The 19094-nt window shown below is 41.0% G+C and overlaps 1 protein-coding gene across 2 annotated transcripts in view; it reads left to right on the forward strand.

The window, feature by feature from the left end:
* Positions 1-19094, forward strand: part of GPC6 (glypican 6) — a 1119966-nt gene that overhangs the window by 1000175 nt on the left and 100697 nt on the right. For both annotated transcript variants that reach the window (XM_019828517.3, XM_011280573.3), the window contains exon 5: positions 10308-10438. In XM_019828517.3, the coding sequence (XP_019684076.1) occupies positions 10308-10438 (131 nt within the window). The remainder of the gene's footprint in view (positions 1-10307; positions 10439-19094) is intronic.

The raw sequence follows: 19094 nt of genomic DNA on the forward strand, positions 1-19094 counted from the left end.
GGATCGTGATCAATGTAAAAAGTCAGAAGTGCAGTCCAGAGAGGGGGAAATAGTCTCTGTTTGGGATTCTTATGAATCAGAATTCTAAAAGTGAAAATGTCTTTCCTATAGAATTGCCTTAAAAACCAAAAACAAAAACTACAAGAAAAAAAGAAAAGCCCCTCTGAGAAGGGTGTGGCCCTTATGACCAGAAAGAGCACGTACTCTCTACCCTGGCGTGGCCACCCTTTTCTGAGTATCCAGCTCAGGTCTACCTGCCTCTGGATCCCTGTCGCCTCTAGCTCTGCCCTTTCCAGGCCTCTCCAGAAACACATTCCTGTCCAAGATCTCATGAGCATTTTAATTAATCGATTTGGCAAGAGCAAAGGACGTGTATACTCAATGTGCCTGTTTCCAGGAGCCACAGAAAGCAAAGCTTTCTAATTACATCTATCCCATGGGCATAAATGAGCACATACATGTATGTTGAAGCTGGTTTTTTTGTTTTCTTTTAATGAATAACTAGATGTGGGACCACCTGGGTGACTCAGTCAGTTGAGCGCCCGACTCTCGGGTTCAGCGCAGGTCACGATCTCACATTTTGTGAGTTCGAGCCCCCCATCAGGCTCTAAGCTGACAGCAGGGAGCCTGCTTGGGTTTCTCTCTGTCTCTGTCTCCACCCCTCCCCCACTTGTGCTCTCTGTCTCTCTCAAAATAAGTAAATAAACTTAAAAAAAAATTTTTTTTTAATGAATAACTGGATGCCAGTGAATGAATTTACCAGGGTACCTTTAATATTTCTTGATTTTATTATTATTTTTTTAATTCTTTTTTCTGCTTCTCAGTGGGGAAAATATCTTGGTTAAGCTAAAACACTGGTGCATCAGATGGAAGAGGGAGAGCATTACTTGTGAAAAAAAATGGTCACTATGGAATTCCTATGAAACTATAAAGTAAATTGTGCTTATAGATTTCATTTTTCAAAAAGTAGATTATTAAGACAAATGTAAAAGATTTAAAGAGAACTTTGAAATGAAGTTTTTATCTTAATTCAGATTTCCCTCAAAGGGAAAAAAATTGTTTAAAAAAATTTTTAATGTGTTTTTTATTCTTAGAGAGAGAGAGAGAGAGAGAGAGAGAGAGAGAGAGAGAGAGACTGAGCACGAGCAGGGGAGGGGCAGATGGAGAGAGGGACACAGAATCGGAAGCAGGCTCCAGGCTCTGAGCTGTCAGCACAAGAGCCCGATGCAGGGTTCGAACCCACGAACCGTGAGATGGTAACCTGAGCCGAAATCGGACGCTTGACGGACTAAGCCACGCTGGAGCCCCTTAACTGAATTTTCAAGGTCATTTCTACTCTATCATTATTTAGGAAAAGCCTGGTAACACCTCATTTGAAAATAAAAGCTTTCTCTTCCTGTCTCCTCTAAAACATTTTGAAAATCACTCCCTTCTACATTAAAATCCGTAGCATTCAGCAAGATCATTTCGGATGTTACATCTCCTTTTCTCAAGAAATAAATTAAAAATATTTATCTGATCGTATGAAATCCTACTTAATATTTATATCCTAGAGGAGTGTAAACATTCAACAGTCCCTGCAGCAAGACAGGTTTTAATCCAGTGCCATCCAGAGATCAGAGATAACGTCCAGCTCCTGTGTCAGAGTTCTTGCTCTTCATAAAGTCAAATACTTAGAAAAAAATCAGAGTATTTACCTTTTGCCAAGCCTGCTGCCTCTCTGTCTCATGCTCACCTCCCAGGAGAAAAGTATATCCTGATGTGAGGCTAGCTGATGTGTATTTGGGGGCCCTTAGTGCTCTGTAGGCTTAGAGCAAGGTTTTTTGTTTTTGTTTTTTGTATGTTCCCTGGAGGACAATATTTATTTTTTCTTGATCATTCCAGTGTTTGTAAACCGGGGTTATATCATAGGTGTTAAGTTTGTCAAATATAAATTGGCTAGAATTCTGAATATTTAGGTCCTGTCAAACAAATACTGGGAAAATATCTGAATATTTTATAAATATTGTCATGTGGCTGCAACCACATACGCAACCTGGTTTCCTGTTGTCACAAATTAATGGCCCCCAATTTAACAGCTTATAATAATAATTGTATTATTACAGATCAGGAATTTTAGTCAGAAGATCAGCTGGCTGATTCTTCTGCTCCACATGGTGCTGACCGGGGTCACTAGATGGTAAATCAACTGGGAGAGGAGTCTGGAAGGTCCTAGACCACCTCCCTCATGTGTCTGGCACCACGGCAGGTGTCTTAGCCCCATAGGGGCTGCTATAACAAAAATGCCACAGACTGTATGGTCTAAACAGCAAACATGTATTTCTCACACTTCTGGAGGCTGAGAGATCCTAGGTCAAGGCACCAGGAGATTTGGTGTCTGGTGCGAGACTGCTTCCCTTCATATGCGCCCGTCTTCTCAATGTGCCCTCACATGACGGAAGGGACAGGGAGCTCTCTGAGGTCTCTTTTATAAGGGCACTAATACATTCATGAGGGCAGAGCTCTCATGACCTAATCGCTTCCCAAAGGCCCCACCTCCGAATAGCATCATCTTGGGGATTAGGTTTCAACATATGGATTTGGGGGGGACACAGACATTCTGCCTGCAGCAGCAAGGGTGGCTGGAAATCTGGGCCCAGCTGCGACTGTCACCATGAGCAGTCCAGCATGGTGATCTCAGAGTAGAGTCTCATAAGACACAGAAACCGGAAGCTACAGTGTCTTCGGTATCAGTCTAGAAATTGGCAATGTCCTTTCTACTATGTGCTATCAGTGACAGTAGTGACAGAGCCCACCCAGATTCAAGGGGATGGGACTAAACCCCACCTCTCAATAGGAAGGGCATCAAAGACTTCGTAGTTATCATTAATTGGTAGAGCTTGACATCATGAGAAAATAACACAGTCTTTCATCTCAGCAGTGAACTCATCCGTCACAAAGCAGCTGTTATCAAAACATTGATTTGGCATACCAAAGAGCTATACATCTTAAAGTCATCTGTGTGCCTCTTACTTTCTTACAACTCACGTCAATTGCCGTCAACGCTTCCACCAAAATATCTTGTAAGTTGGTCCTCTCTTTTCCACTTCCGCCCAGAGGTGGTGCCTTGTATGAGCTAACCTTTGCGGACAGCTGAGTATGTATGTGCCAGACATTGAACTAACAACTTTACTATTTCATTTGGTTCCTCTTGCCACTACTATCAGGTAGACATTGTCATCACCTCTACTTCATAGATGAGCAAGATGGGACTCTGGGACGTGCGTTATGTCTCCGGCACTTAATAGATGGTCCTAGATGGAAACACAGGCACCTGCCTCCATCTAATCAGAATCAGGTGTCCTCATTTGTAACAGAAATGTCTGCACTTACTTGAGCAAAACACCTTGGCCTGGAGGTGTGGTGTTACCTGCAGCCTGGCTCTTCACCTTTGGATGAGCACCGGGTTGAGCTGCTATGCAAGCCCCCTGTGTGCTCTCACGGAGTCGCCTTATCTCTGTGTGCCTCGGAAACTCAGGCTGCAATACCAGTTATTTTTTTTTAATGCTTACTTATTTATTTGGTGGGGGGGGAAGGGGGAGGAGCAGAGGGAGAATCTTAAGCAGGCTCCGCACTCAGTGCAGAGCCCGATGTGGGGCTCGATCTCACAACCATGAGATCATGACCTGAGCTGAAATCAAGAGTCAGACACTTAACTGACTGAGCCACCCAGGTGCACTGATACCAGTAATTTTTAACTCATCTAAACTTAATCTGTATTTGGAAATGAAGGTTTTGTATACTGTTTGAACAAGACAACAGTCCTTTGTTTAAAGACAGGGGCACCTGGGTGGCTCAGTCGGTTAGGCATCTGACTTGGGCTCGGTCATGATCCCACAGTTCGTGAGTTCAAGCCTCGCATCAGGCTCTGTGCTGATGGCTCAGAGCCTGGAGCCTGCTTCAGATTCTGTGTCTCCCTCTCTCTCTGTCCTTCCCCTGCTCACACTGTTTCTCAAAAAAGGAATAAATATCAAAAAAAAATTAAAAAAAAAAAGAGAAACAAAACTTGGATGACACAGGAGATATGTGCAGAAGGATTGGCTGATCATTAGCTGACATGATAGTCCTGCCCCGGTTTAATTGGCAATAGATAACAGCTCAAGAACACAGTTAAAAATAATGTTCCAAATATTCCAAAATGTAAAAGGCACAGAGATAATTAAGACAGCGTAGGATGGCAGCCTCTGGAGTAAGTGATGGCCATGTTGTGGCTTAATTGATTGCAGAGGAACTTACGAACGACTGCCTTGGTGTCACAAAAGTAGTGGGAGGGGAGAGAGGCATGTCTTCCTTCAACCCCAAAAAAGAGGGAAGGTTCTTCTGACACCTGGAGAGCTTAACTAATGACTGCCTTGCCCAGCTGGTGGGAGGCAAACCAGTCAAGCAGGGATGCTCTTGGCTGCTCATACCCTCTCACCACCTGAGGTCGGGGGCCCCCGGGAGAGTGGCCATTCACTCCCAGGCCTACGCATTGTCCCAGGACTGGATAGCTCTAGCTTTCCACTGCCACTTTCTCATTCTGTAATGTAGCTAAACTAGACTCCTAAATACAGGAGGTATAAGCATGACGCTTTGTAGTGGAAATGCAAAACACTCAGAAGAGTTTTCTGCAAAGCTTTTTCTTTTGTGGCCCTGGGGAATCCTGTCATGTATATTTAGAATGAAAAGGGGAACTGGGCACAGGGATGACTGTATCTTAAGGAGACATGTGTTTTTGTTTTGTTTTTGTTTTCATTGAGATATAATTGACATGTAACATTGTATTGGCCAAGGTGTACCACATAATGATTACATACATATATATATACACACACATATATATATGATTACATGTGCGTGTATAGATAGATAGATAGATGATCACACAATAAGTCTATTTAACATCCGTCATGATACATAGTCACATATTTTTTTCTTGTGATGAGAACTTTTAAGATCTACTCTCTTAGCTGGGTGCCTGGGTGGCTCAGTTGGTTGAGTGTCTGACTTCATTCAGCTCAGGTCATGATTTCACCACTCATTGAGTTTGAGCCCCATATCAGGCTCTGTGCTGACAGCCCAGAGCCTGGAACCTGCTCGGGATTCTGTGTGTGTGTCTCTCTCTGCTCCTCCCCAACTCGTGCTCTGTCTCTCTCTGTGTGTCTCTCTCTCTCAAACATAAACTTTAAAAAAAATGTTAAGATCTATTCTCTCAGCATCTTCCAATGTGCAAAACCATATTGTTCACTATAGTCATCATGCCTTACATTATTACATCCCCAGGACTTATTAACTGAAAGTTTATACCCTTTTTACCTCTTTCACCTATTTGTCCCACCTACTAATTCCTGCCTCTTGCAACCACCAGCCAGTCCATTCTCTGTATCTATGACTTCGTTTTTTGTAGGTTCCACATATAACTGAGATCATACAGTATTTATCTTTCTCTCTCTGACTTATTTCACTTAACATAATGCCCTCTAGGTCCATCCAGGTTGTCACAAATGACAGAATTCCTTTCTTTCCCATGGCTGAATAATATATATCATCTTTTTCCACTCACCTGTTGATGGACAGTTCCATTGTTTCCATGTGTTGGCCATTATAAGTAATACTTCAGTGAACATGGGGGTGCAAATATCTTCTCAAGTTGGTGATTTTATTTCCTAGAAATGAGATTGCTGGAGCATATGGTAGTCCTATTTTAAACTTTTTGAAGGAAACTCCATAGTATTTTCCACAGTGGCTGCACCAATTTATGTCCTCACCAACAGTGTAAAAGTATTCCCTTTTCTCCACCTCTGTAGTTGATCAGCACAATAATAATTACTATTCTTTTTTATTATTATTATTTTGGTAAAAAACACATAACATAATATCTACTCTGTTAAATTTTTAGGTGTAAAATATAGTAGTGTTAACTGTATGCACGTTACTACTCTTAATGATGATTCTGAGGTTTTGAGCCAATCTACATTGGCTTTTGAGTCTTCAAAGGAGAATTTAATTTACTTAGTAATTATATGTATATAATTAGTATATATTAGTTTATATATGTAATATATACTAACATATATATAAGGTATATAAACTAGTGTGTGTATATACGTGTGTATTTGTATATATATTTGCATACGTATATGCAAATATATGTATATAATGTGTATATATGTACATATACATATGTATATGTATATGTATGTACATGTACATATATATACATATACATATGTATATATGTGCATATATACATATATGTATATGTACATATATACATATGTATATGTATGTGTATGTACATATATATTATATATGTGTGTGTATATATATGTATATGTATATATATACATGTATATGTATATATATGTATATATATGTATATATGTATATGTATAATATATGTGTGTGTGTATATATATATGTATAATTAGTAATAGCCTAAACCACATAACTTAAAGTAGCATATTTTAATTGCTGATCTAAAGTAAAAGAAAAATAGACACCCACCTACATCAAAAATGTATCATCTTAAATTAGCTCTTATGGGGCGCCTGGGTGGCGCAGTCGGTTAAGCGTCCAACTTCAGCCAGGTCACGATCTCGCGGTCCGGGAGTTCGAGCCCCGTGTCGGGCTCTGGGCTGATGGCTTGGAGCCTGGAGCCTGTTTCCGATTCTGTGTCTCCCTCTCTCTCTGCCCCTCCCCCATTTATGCTCTTTCTCTGACCCAAAAATAAATAAACGTTGAAAAAAATTAAAAAAAAAATTAGCTCTTATAAAAAACTAAATGAGTTGCAATAAAGAATGGAAATATAGGAGCAGCCAATTTGAGTGTAGGTGACCATTAGGTTATGTTTAATATACAGGATCATCAACTGGGCTGCCTTTTCCCAAGGCCACAAAGGCAAATGATCAGGAGTGGTTCACCCTGAGCATTTTTATCATGATTAGAGTCTAAAAAGAGGAGATAAGTTTGCAGACCCAGAAACCTAACAGGCATGCACTATGGCGGGAAAGGAACAGGGAACAAAAAGATGGAAGTCACCAGAGAGAAACAGCTCTACTTTATGATAGGACCCCATAATTTCAAACTGTCACACTAAAATAAGTCCTTAGCATCCAGTCTGAACACTGGTCCTTATTACCCAGAGCACAATGGCTCTCAGATTTTCAGGAGAGCCTACAGTATCACTGTCTCAAGTCAGCCCATTCATGTCAGATGAATATACCTAGAGAGACCGACCAGTACTCTTTGTATTATGATTTGTGCAGATACTTATGTAAAACACACAGTTAACGATCCCTTAACTGATCCCTTAAGGATCAGTTTCTTTCATTTCACGTTGTGAGTAACTCCATAGGGCCAATTCTTTTTCCTGTACAAGGATTCTTGCTTCTTCTAGCAGGATATACCCATCTAGAGAAACTTGGTCATTCGTCATAAAAAATCATCATCAAAAAACCTATTAGAAAGCTAAGGGTAAAGGGGATTTTTTTTTTTAAGAGAGAGAGAATGCACTTGAATGGGGGAGGGGCAGAGGGAAAGAGAGAGAGAATCCCAAGCAGGGCTCAATCCCACAACCTTGGGATCATGACATGAGTCAAAATCCAGAGTCAGACACTTAACAGACTGAGCCACCAGGCGCCCCTAAAGGGGGTTATTTTTAATAAACATACAAAACAGATACACAGACAGAAAAGAAATAGATCAGACAACAGCCACCTTTTAAAACCTTGAAGGGAAAAACATCTTTAATATCAAAATACTACAACCCTACAATGTACATCCTCTGTCCACGCTGCCAGAAAACTAAGGTCAGAAAGATGCAGAGAAATCACTACTTTTGTTACAAGATCTTGTCGTGATGTACACAGATAAGTCTGCATTATGTAAGGGAAAAAAATCAGAAAATTTGTTGTTAGGGGATCTTTGTGAATCTATTCATACTCCAAATTTTCCTAAGGATACTTTGGGACAGAGTGCCAGGAATGTGGCTGGAATAGAGTGCATTTATTCCCGGGGCCTTACATGAATTGTAGAGCAGACTCCATCCTGGGGACTGGCGCAGAAAACCAACTGATACTGTTCAAGCTTATGTTGTTCACAAAACCTAGTCCTCTTTAGAAATGTAAATCTGTGCTTCCTAAAGAGTACTGTATCCTTCTTACAAGAATTCATCTCTCTTAAAAGGTTTCTCATCTGCCTAATTCATAACTATTTATAACCCTGAAAGAATTTTGATTGTTGGGCTTTGGTTGAGCATGGTTGGATATGAATAAAGATAAAATTTGGTCTCCTCACACTAATACTATAAAATAACTGTATAAACAGCATTTACCATTAATAATATATTATATTTAGAAAGCAGATTATATGATATATGTATGGTATATTTCTAGTTGCATGCTTAAAATATTTATGCACAGAGGAAAAAAAACAAGGCCTACACAAACTGTTCAGAGTGTTTTTCTGGGAAGTGGTATTATCAGTGTATTTCACTTTTTGTTGGTTTTTTTTTTCTATATTTTGTAAGTGTTTGATAATAAACATCTATTATTTTGAAAAAAGGAAATTGTTTTAAGATTGGCTCCCAAGAGCTTTCACAATTGAAAAACCTGAGATCCAAGACTGGAATCTGTATGTTAAAAGTCTAGGCTGTGTTGCCTAATATGGTAGCCAGCAGTCTCAAGCAAATTTTAAAAGTATATTTAGGAGAACCTGGGTGGTTCAGTCACTTAAGCCTCCAACTTCGGCTCAGGTCATGATCTCACAGTTCATGAGTTCAAGCCCCGTGCTGGGCTCTGTGCTGACAGCTCAGAGCCTGGAGCCTGCTCAGATTCTGTGTCTCCCTCTCTTTCTGCCCCTCCCCTGCTCATGATCTGTCTCTCTCTCTCTCTCTCTCTCTCTCAAAAATAAACATTTAAAAAATATGAAAATTACATGTAAATTAATTAAAAGCCAACTAATTTATTAACAATTTAATTCTCCAGTTGCACTAGCACATTTTAAGTTTCAACAGCCACATAGTCCTCATCACATAAAGTTCTATTCGACAGTCCTGGTGGAGGCAGGCTACCAAGCTGTGCCCTGAACGCTAAGACAAAAACGAGCCAGTTTTCATGTGTCCGTAGGAGTGGACATATGCCCTTCACCATAGACCCTGAGAGACTCTTCATCACCAGTCCCTTTTATACACCTCACTAGACTGAGGCCAGGTAAGCTCAGGGGTTTTTTCCCATAGCCATTCAGCTAGTTAGTGACAGATGAAGGATGAGAACTCAGGGCTACTAGCTCCTAACACATAGTTCCTGTCAACATGTCACTATTACCATCTTTTCCAGAAAACTAAAGCTTCCCAAACAATACTTCAGTTGAATTCAGCTCAATTTTGTTTCACAGACATTTTTGGATGCTTAAAATGTGATAGGCACCATAATAAGCCTTGAATATACAAAACCAAGTAAGAGATGTGTCTCTACCCCAAAGCATGCCTAAGTGCTAACCCAGAAGTGCATCCGAAGTGGTGTGATAGTACAAATCAGGGACAGGTCTGTTCTTGGGAAATCTAGAAAGGTTTGAGTAGGGTCTGGACCTTTGTGCACCCAAATCCATGCATTAGCACTTCTTCTTTATTATTCTCAATTTTCCCCATCCTCCAGGAGAAAAGAGGCTAGATTCCATTTTTTTTTTAAATCTACTTGATCCCTGACCTAATTTTGCTTTGTTTCTATTTTTGTTCTTTGGTTTAACTTCATGTGGAATACTAAGATACCTTCAACTCTTTCAATATGAACAAATTTTCTTATTTTTAAGCCTGGTTTTATACATGTAAAATAATTTTAAATATTCAAATGAAATTAAATAAAATACTGCTTTGGTATTTAGTCATCCACCCCATTTTTGGACTACATAAAAGCAAATAAAAATTTTGAATGAATGGGGAGCACCTGGGTAGCTTAGTCGGTTAAGCATCTGGCTCTTGACTTCAGGTCAGGTCATGATCTCACAGTTCATGAGTTCGAGCCTCACATGGGGCTCTGTGCTGACAGTGGGGAGCATGCTTGAGATTCTCTCTCACTCTCTCTCTCTCTCTCTCTCTTTCTTTCTGCTCCTCCCCCATTCACTTGTGCACCCTCTCTCTCTCTCTCTCTCTGAAAATAATAAATAAACTTTAAAAATAAATTTTGAATGAATGATTATTTTTCAACCAGTTCTGTTGGAAATGTTTAAACACAGGCTAATGACTTGGAGCTCTGTGTTCTCCTATAAATCATGTTCCTGTGTTTTAACAGATGCAATGCTCTTGGTGGCAGAGCGATTGGAAGGACCATTCAACATTGAGTCTGTCATGGACCCAATAGATGTCAAGATCTCTGAAGCCATTATGAACATGCAAGAAAACAGCATGCAGGTGTCTGCAAAGGTATTTGCATTAATCATGTTTGTACTAATAAGGAAAGTGCAGGAATCTAAAAACGAAGTAACTAGATGTGTCGACTGGGATTATGAATTCTAATACATCGTCAGAGAGCTTGTCCTGGTGAGCTACAAATTTGCTATTGCATTTAAAATGTCCACTAAAATGGCATTGAGAGGGGAAGCAATCTTTTATTCTCAGCTACTCAATCATGAAGTTTCAGAGAGTCCCAGGTATATTGACTAATCCCTCACATTTGTGAGCAATTTGGGGGGAATTTTCTTTTTAATATGTTTGAAATCTCTGCACACCGTCAGCCTGTTCTCTCTCTAGGAACTTCTAATTATATCTTCAGCTGTGCAAACCCAGCAAATGTTCTATATGTTCCGTCATAAATAATTAAACATTTCATCTGACTTCCTGTTTTAAGACTATGGTGTAACCTTCATTAATGACCCTTTAGGGGAAAGTGCTCCTTTGTATGAAGTCAAGCACACGTTAAAAGAAGAAAAGCTCATTTTCATAAATCATATGAGACAGAGCTTCTGGGTTTGCAGCTGCAGAGACCCCAAATGCCAGGTGCCCCATTTTTATTTGTCTCTGCTCAGTTGAAGATAAGCAGGACCTGCATTAAGCCAAATGAAGAAGTTTGCAAAGGGTCTCCAGCCTGTCCCTTCATCGCCCCTTTTCACCCACAATGGCGACTGCACAAAGCCCTTATGTGCTCTTTACTGGTCTCCCTGTCATTAAACACTAACCAAATCTATATCAGTCCTTTGAACCTGGTTGGTGACTGAGTGATTGCGTTTTAATTGAAAGTCGTTCACGGAAAAATAGGTCAGCCAAAGAGATGCATGCTTAGCTTTCTTCGATTTGTAAAATCCTTTGTGAGATTTCAAATATAATCAAGGAGGAAGGGGTGTGTGATGGGGAGAAATTGCAGGGCAGAAAGCCAGCCATGGAATCAGACTAGGTCTCCTTGGATGAGTCTGAATCAAGCCAGATTTGGGCTTTTCAGGGTGAGCTGGTAGGAAGCAGGGTAAGAAAACATCTGGCCTGGGTCCCTTTCTCTCTGTCCTTGAGAGAGGAACAAGCCAAAAGTTGTATAGGCCTAGATCTGGCTTTTAATGAGCTTTGGGGGAGCCCGTGTCAAGGAAGATGCTCCAAATCACCACCGCCTGTTGGGGAAATGGCACGTTCGGGGGCTCCGCAAAAAGCTATTTTCTTTCTTTCCTGGGGAAACAAATCGCAATCATTTATTCCTCTCAAATCTACTGCCCGGACGGGGACTCGTGTTGTTTTGAGAGGTCACTAGCTCAGCAGTGCTTAAGTACCAGAAACTGAGGTTGCTAATATTCAAAACAGCCTTGCAGGAGATGACGTGAGTTGTACCCTGACAGACGTGTCTGCAGTTTGAGACCATCACACTTCTTAGAAGGATTTGCACTGGAGCGTGTGCATTCGTGTTCAAGTTACTCTATTAAAAATTCTTGAAGAGGTCAGATGGACTCTCTTTCTTCCCAGATTGTGGATGAGACATTTTTGTTGAATTTGTCCAACTACATTATAATAGTAGGGCTGTTAATAAGGGATGTGCTTTTAAAAAGACATATTTCTTGGTAAGAAATGTCAAAATCAAGAGTAGAAATAATATAGGGCATGTAAGAGGACACTCACCTTAGAGGATACAGCATAGCGGGTCATAAAATAACAGTACAAAAAATGTCAAAGGGGCTAGAAAAGGTGTATCCGGTAGTCTTGACACAGGGCAAAGAGGAGGGAGTTAAGGAAGGGGAGAGAGGAGAGGTTCTGCAGGAAAAAAGGATGGGAGGCAGGCTACCATCTGGAAGAGGGTTTGAGGAAGGACCAAAGCCAGCCCACACACAGGGGAGAGGTAACAGGTGGTTGGAACTTGGACACATTTAGCAGGAAACACCAATAGGATTTGCTGAAGAGGCGGATATGTTCCTAAAGAGGCTTTATTGCATCAAGAGAATGGAATTTGGAAATAGGTAGTTTCATTTTCCATATAAACCATATCCATGAAATTATGAATGAACTAAAGTCTGAAATCTACATTCTAGCTAAGAACTGGAGGGTTGTCTTTTTCCTATTTCAAAGGCCCCTCAGTCACCCTTGATAGACAGTGACAAGGAATGGAAGTTCTAGATTTCCACACTTTCACCACAGTATTTGCATAACGAGACTTCCTTGCCTTCTGATAAGGCTTTGAGTGAAGCCAGAAGCTATTTCCTAATTGAGGGTAGGGGTGGGGGGTGGACAGACATCCTGAGAGTTGTAAAGCTCACAAATTAAAATGACTTTTTACTCCAGGATATGATTGGCAACTTCTCCTTAGAAAATCATTGACCTTATTACACCAGTGGCTGATAGAAGTCATTCCAGAGCCTCTTTCGGAAAAGCAACAGTATTTATAACTGCTAGATCATATGTGTTGAATGCTTACTGCAAGGGACTGCACTGGGCTTTATATGGTTTATGTTGTGCAGTATTTATAACAATGCTTGTGATGAGATACAACTCCCCCCCTATTTTCCAGATAAGGAAACCAAGGCATAGAAAGGTTAAGTAACTTACAAACCCCTCATGGTGCATGAGGGGTGCATTGAGGGTGGTCTGGTGGCAGAAGCCACTTTGCCAGATCGCTGCGTTACAACGAGGAGGGTGCCTCCAAAGCCAGTCTCACATAAGGGCGGAGTTCAGCAAATCTGTGCTGCATAGACCAAATATTAAGAGAAAGTTAGGAGACTTTCAGTAATACCTTCATGAGAAGCCGAGGAAACAGGATGGCAAAGCCAGAAGGACTCAAGTTATCCGTCTTTCTGTCCGATTCCCTTCAAAACGTACCTTGCACTTCCCACCATGCTGAATTCTCATGAAAGAGTTCTCTTGTCTAACCTCATCACTCATGACTTCCAGCCTTTTCTCGGGTTGTGATAGTGCAAAGTATAAAAGACTACTCTTGTCTCCCTTTTGCTATCTGAAGGCGGAGAGGAACACGCAGCAGTTTCAGATAGGAAATTTCCCTCTCTAATGGTTCTCCTCGTATCTGTAGGAGCCAACAGCTCATGCAGTGGGATTTACCGACCAATGAAAAGATCTGTTCTCACCATGTGTGCTTGTGCTCCAATCTTATCTTAGATCTGTTTTTGCAGATATTATCAGATCCTTTTCCTCTCCTATTTAGCCCACAGCTAAACTGTTATCTGTAAGGGATACTGACATTCCTTTCAAAAAAATACATTGGCTAGGGGCGCCTGGCTGGCTCAATCAGAAGGGCATGCCACTCTGATCTCAGGGTCATGAGATTGAGCCCTACATTGGGTGTGGAGATCACCTAAATAAATAAATAAATAAACTTAAAAAAAAATACATTGGCTATATGAAGTTGTATGATCCAGTTATAATAATTTGGGAATAGCATTATGGCACTTATTTCAAACTCTTGGTTTGTATATTCTTTGTATAATATCATATGTTATATAATATATTACATATATCATTATATGTGTATATATGTGTATATACACATTTAAGTGGTTTTTTTTTTTTTGAGAGAGAGAGAGAGAGAGAGAAAGAGATAGAGAGTGAGCAGGGGAGGGGCAGAGAGAGAGAGGGAGACAGAATCCCAAACAGGTTTCACGATGTCAGCACAGAGCCCAACGTGGGGCTCAAACTCAGGAAACATGAGATCACAACCTGAGCCAAAATCAAGAGTCAGATGCGTAACTGACTGAGCCACCCAGGTGCCCCTGTATATACACAATTTTAAAGACTGGAGACAAACGCGCGTTAAAATTTGGTTGGTTCTTTTTGGGCGAATAATCACCTAGTAACAATGATAATCATCATTGCCACCATTAGTTGAACACCTATTATATTCATTCACCAAATACCCTATCACGTACCAAGCCTGAAGAATGTGGTAGAGGACAAAATAGATCCTCTGCCCTCATGTCAGTCTCTTTCTAGATGCTTTACGTATTTATTTCACATCCTTGCTGCAATCTTGTAGAACATCTATTTCCTGATTTTATAGGTAAAGAGTGTTAAATTTACAGAAATTAAGTAGCCTGCCTAAAGTCATGCAACTACCAAGAGGCGAGCTGGGATTACTACTGCAAATGGTCTGATCCAAAGAAAGAAGACTTTCCCAGTATGCCACTATTTCCTCAGTAAGTGTCTTCCCACCTGGTCTAGACATAATTCAGCCCTGGAGGAAACAGCCTTCGCACGAGAGGGCTATTGCCCAACACGTACCACAGGGAACCTTCTGATGAGAAACACATGCTGTTAGTTCTTCAAGCCCCAACCAACCAAGCTTCTCACATTCACCAATTTAACCATCTTCATCACAGACAGGAAAGCACCCTTATTATTCTACCGCTTCTGTTACCTGCACAAATCAAAGAACTTTGTAGGTTTGTGGAAATTCCCCAAGGGAAGGGAGAACAAACCTTGCTGAGTCCCTGTCTGTGAATTTCAGATGTGTTGATAGTCTCCTCCTAATCCTATCAGGGAAGGTGGAACTGATCTCACTCGATGTAATTTAACTGCATTAGGAATAATTTCAAACCTAATCCAGGAAAAGATTGGTTTGTCAGATATAATCTAAATTAAGAAGGGAGCCATTAAATTCCAATTGAAACCATCCATTCAATTAATACTTATTACAGACGAGGGTAGAACCCATTATGGAAGAGCAGGGTGGCCTTCAGGTACTTAATTTTCTCACGACAACTCTTTCTGAATCTCCGGCACAAATGAAGATTTAAAAAAAACCTAAGAGGACAGAAAAGAGAATATAATAACATCTGCCTCTAGGTAGTGGGTCTTAGTTTCCTCATCTGTGAAATGAAGGGTTCTTTGAAATGTGCTTTTCCAGTTCTGCACAGTTTACAGTGTTGTGAACATTATCTCTTTATCTCTTCACTACTGGTTAGAGTTTCCTTTCTGAGCATCCAGATATTTTTCTTGGGATCTTTTGTTTTTCAAAACATTCAGACACCAATGATATCACATGTGGAAACTATTTTCTTTCAGATATGAAGACACTGTTTAGAATTTAGCTCAAATAAGTATATTTTTATTCCAGTGGTGTTTATATTTACTTTGAGCTTCTAGATTCTGTGTGCACTTCTTAAGGCAGTAAACATGATATTTCTCGTGTTGTGGTTATTTGCGTACTTACCGTCTCCTTCCAAGATTAAAAATTATTTGAAGACAGGAGTTACATCTTATTTGTTACTACATTCTTTAGAGAGTCATCCTATCGCATCATTGTATGCATGGAAACCACATTGTATTTTGCTGAGCTGAATTTGGAATGTGAAAGTATAATGCCACAGAGACTTCAACAATAAAGAATAGAAAACACCTTAAAATGTATTTGAAGTCAGTCTAGTATTCTTTTTTTTTTTTAACGTTTATTTATTTTTGAGACAGATAGAGACAGAGCATGAACGGGGGAGGGTCAGAGAGAAGGAGACACAGAATCTGAAACAGGCTCCAGGCTCTGAGCTGTCAGCACAGAGCCCGACTCGAGGCTCGAACTCACAGACCGTGAAATCATGACCTGAGCCGAAGTCGGCCGCTTAACCGACTGAGCCACCCAGGCGCCCCTAGTATTCTTTAAAATAGCATAAATGTGAAGGGGTACCTGGATGACTCCATCAGTTAAGTGTCCAACTTTGGTTCAGGTCATGATCTCACGGTTTCGTGAGTTCAAGCCCCATGTCAGGCTCTGTGCTGACAGCTCAGAGCCTGGAGCCTGCTTCACACCCTGTGTCTCCCTCTCTCCCTGCCCCTACCCTGCTCGCACTCTGTCTCTCTGTCTCTGTCTCTCTCTAAAAAGTAAACATCAAAAAAAATTTGAATTAAAAAATGAGGATGCTAGTAGTACCTACTCATAGACTTTTTTGAGAGTAAAATGATGTCATCCATGTAAAATGCTTAGCGTGGGATTTATCAAATTGAAACCACTTGTACAAGTTCAATGTTTTAATTGCTGTTATTGAAAACATCTATGATGTGTAAATCCTAAAGAGCATTGATTGGCTCTGTGGTTTTGCCTCCTCCATGATGGCCTGTGAGCTTCTCTTTAACGTCTCAGATTCGAAGAGCAGGATGTGATATATACACCTACTCTGAAAGTCACCTGTGCTCGGTGTTATTTCCAATGGCAGTGAATCTCCTTGAAAGGGACACATATTTTGGCATGGCCTGTGGCATGACATGGCACTGAAGAAATGTCTAATGAACAAAGCCTTCAGGAGGAAGGGGCTCGGGGAGAAGAGTGGGGTGGAGAGAGGCTGTCAGCAGCTTACTCCCTACCTGGTGGTCGCACCAGTGCCGATACAGCAAAAGGTTTTAGAAGAATGTCACTGGCCTTTGCCTAATATCACATTATTCTTACATGAAGGGAATAATTGGCCTGCTGCATTGACAAGTGGCTCAGTTCCTTCTGCCTGATTTCTGAGGAAAAAAGCAAATGGCTATACTATTTATTATAAAGTTCTATTTCTATTTCTTCTTCGGGTTTTTTTTAAATGTTTATTTTTGAGAGAGAAAGAGAGAGAGAGAGAGAGAGAGAGAGAGAGAACACACGCACAAGCAGGAGAGGGGCAGAGACAGAGGGAGATGCAGAATCCAAAGCAGGCTGTCAGCACAGAGCCTGGTGGAGGGCTCGAACTCACAAACCGCGAGATCATGACCTGAGCCAAAGTCAGAAGCTTAACCGACTGAGCCACCCAGGCACCCTGTTCAGTTTTGTTTTTAAAAGAAAAGAGGGAGTCCTCAATGATGTCTCGATTCAGAATATTCAGAAGAGTTTCTCTGGTTTTTCAAAATTTCAAAGTTTATATTCTGCCCGTCAGCTCTTATAATATTTCACCAAGAAACAGTGACCTCCTTGAAACATCTTTTATTCTTTGATTTCTCTATTTCTACACAGAAAACTAGAATCTGTTCTATTCCTGTTTGTGACATCACTGGATAAGAAAGCCAGATTTTTCAGATGCTACATACAAAGAAAAGAAAGGAAGGGGGGAAAAAAGACACCTTTCTTATAAAGTAAAATGAAGGTTCGAGAAAAATGCCTACAATGCATTAAAAGAAACGCATCTCAAGCAAACTAGTTTTAACTTTCCTTCCATGTACAGGGATTAAAAAAAAAAAAAAAAAAAAAAAAACTCCCTCCTTTTGATGATAAAGGAAAACTCCTGATTATCTCTAACCTTTGGAGATTTATCTTAAGATTTTCCTTCACTTTAACTTCAGGGCAAAAGATGAGAAGATTACCTTTAATGAAGCTTACTCAAGAATAGGTGACTGAAACTCAATTCCGTTTTTTAACATTCAGTGCGTTCTTAGAAACAGGGGAAGATACCCTCTCACTCGCCTGAAAGAAAGTCTTCTTCCAACATCCTCCTTAGAAGGGAACTCCTTAGAACTTCGAAGAGAACTCCTTCCTTAGAATCAGGCTTTCCAAGGGCCACGGATGGTCGTGTTGAGGAATTCAGTAGACCCAGTGTGACCCATATACAGTCATCCCCGGCTCTTAGTGTTGCCCCCTACCCAGGGATACACCGTCCTGCTGGCTTCAGAGAGTCAGTGCCCCAGCCATCCTACATGTATGCATAGGAAGGAGCTACCGCTGTGTGTTTACAGTAACTTGTTCTGCCACCAATGTTTGAATTATATGGCTTCCTGTAAGTCTTTCTTCTAACATGTTTTGCAAGTCTCTTTCATTTCACCTCATTATTCCAGAATAGATCTTAAAACACCAGCCTAGATGCCTTACAAAGTGAGAATCAATCATTTCTTTATTAATACACGTGACCTGTTAGCTAGACGAAATGTCTTTAAAACTTGGGGCGCATGGGGGTGGGTGAGAAAAAGAGCTCTTCTGCAGAAAAGTGAGACCTCCTCGGACACAGTGTTCTGACTTTGCTACAGGGACGGGAGTAATTTCCCCCCGAATCTCTCCCAGCCCAGACTGCTCTCCGGATCATGCCTGCTTATCCAAGGGTCAGCCACACATCCCCACCTGCCACCCTCCAAAGCGCTATCCAAAACTGAACTCGTGTCCTCCCAGAAAGCCTCCCTCCCCAGAGATGGTGCCCTCTGCCGCACCTCGTCCTAGACAGAAACGCAACTGACTCCTCAACTTCCCCTTCTCCCTCGCCATCACAGTCGGTCTATGATGGACCCCACTGATCAGTCATTCTAAATCTCTTTTGAATCCATCCACCGTGGCTCCCTTCATTTTATCTCTCCCATGTGGATTATAGCCTCCTAATTTATTCCCTGCCTTTGGTTTGGCCACGCTCTCATCTATTCTCCACAGTCACCGGATGGATTGCTAAAAATGCAGATGTGTTCACATTACTCCCCTGCTCACCAGCTTTCCATGGTTCTCAGGTGCCATTAGACTCAAGGCCAGACGTAGCCCGGCACAATGTTGTCCTTAGCCTGTCTCCCCAGGCCACCACTCACCACTGTCTCCACCTGGAATTATTGAAGCAAATGTTTATTGAGCATTGATTATCTTCCGAGCACGTACTAGATGCTATGGAGGTGGTAGTGGATAAGACCAACCGAGTCTGATTCCTACTAGACGTTTTAACATAGGAAGTAAGAG

Source organism: Felis catus, chromosome A1 (assembly GCF_018350175.1).
Source record: "Felis catus isolate Fca126 chromosome A1, F.catus_Fca126_mat1.0, whole genome shotgun sequence".
Classification (NCBI taxonomy): domain Eukaryota; kingdom Metazoa; phylum Chordata; class Mammalia; order Carnivora; family Felidae; genus Felis; species Felis catus.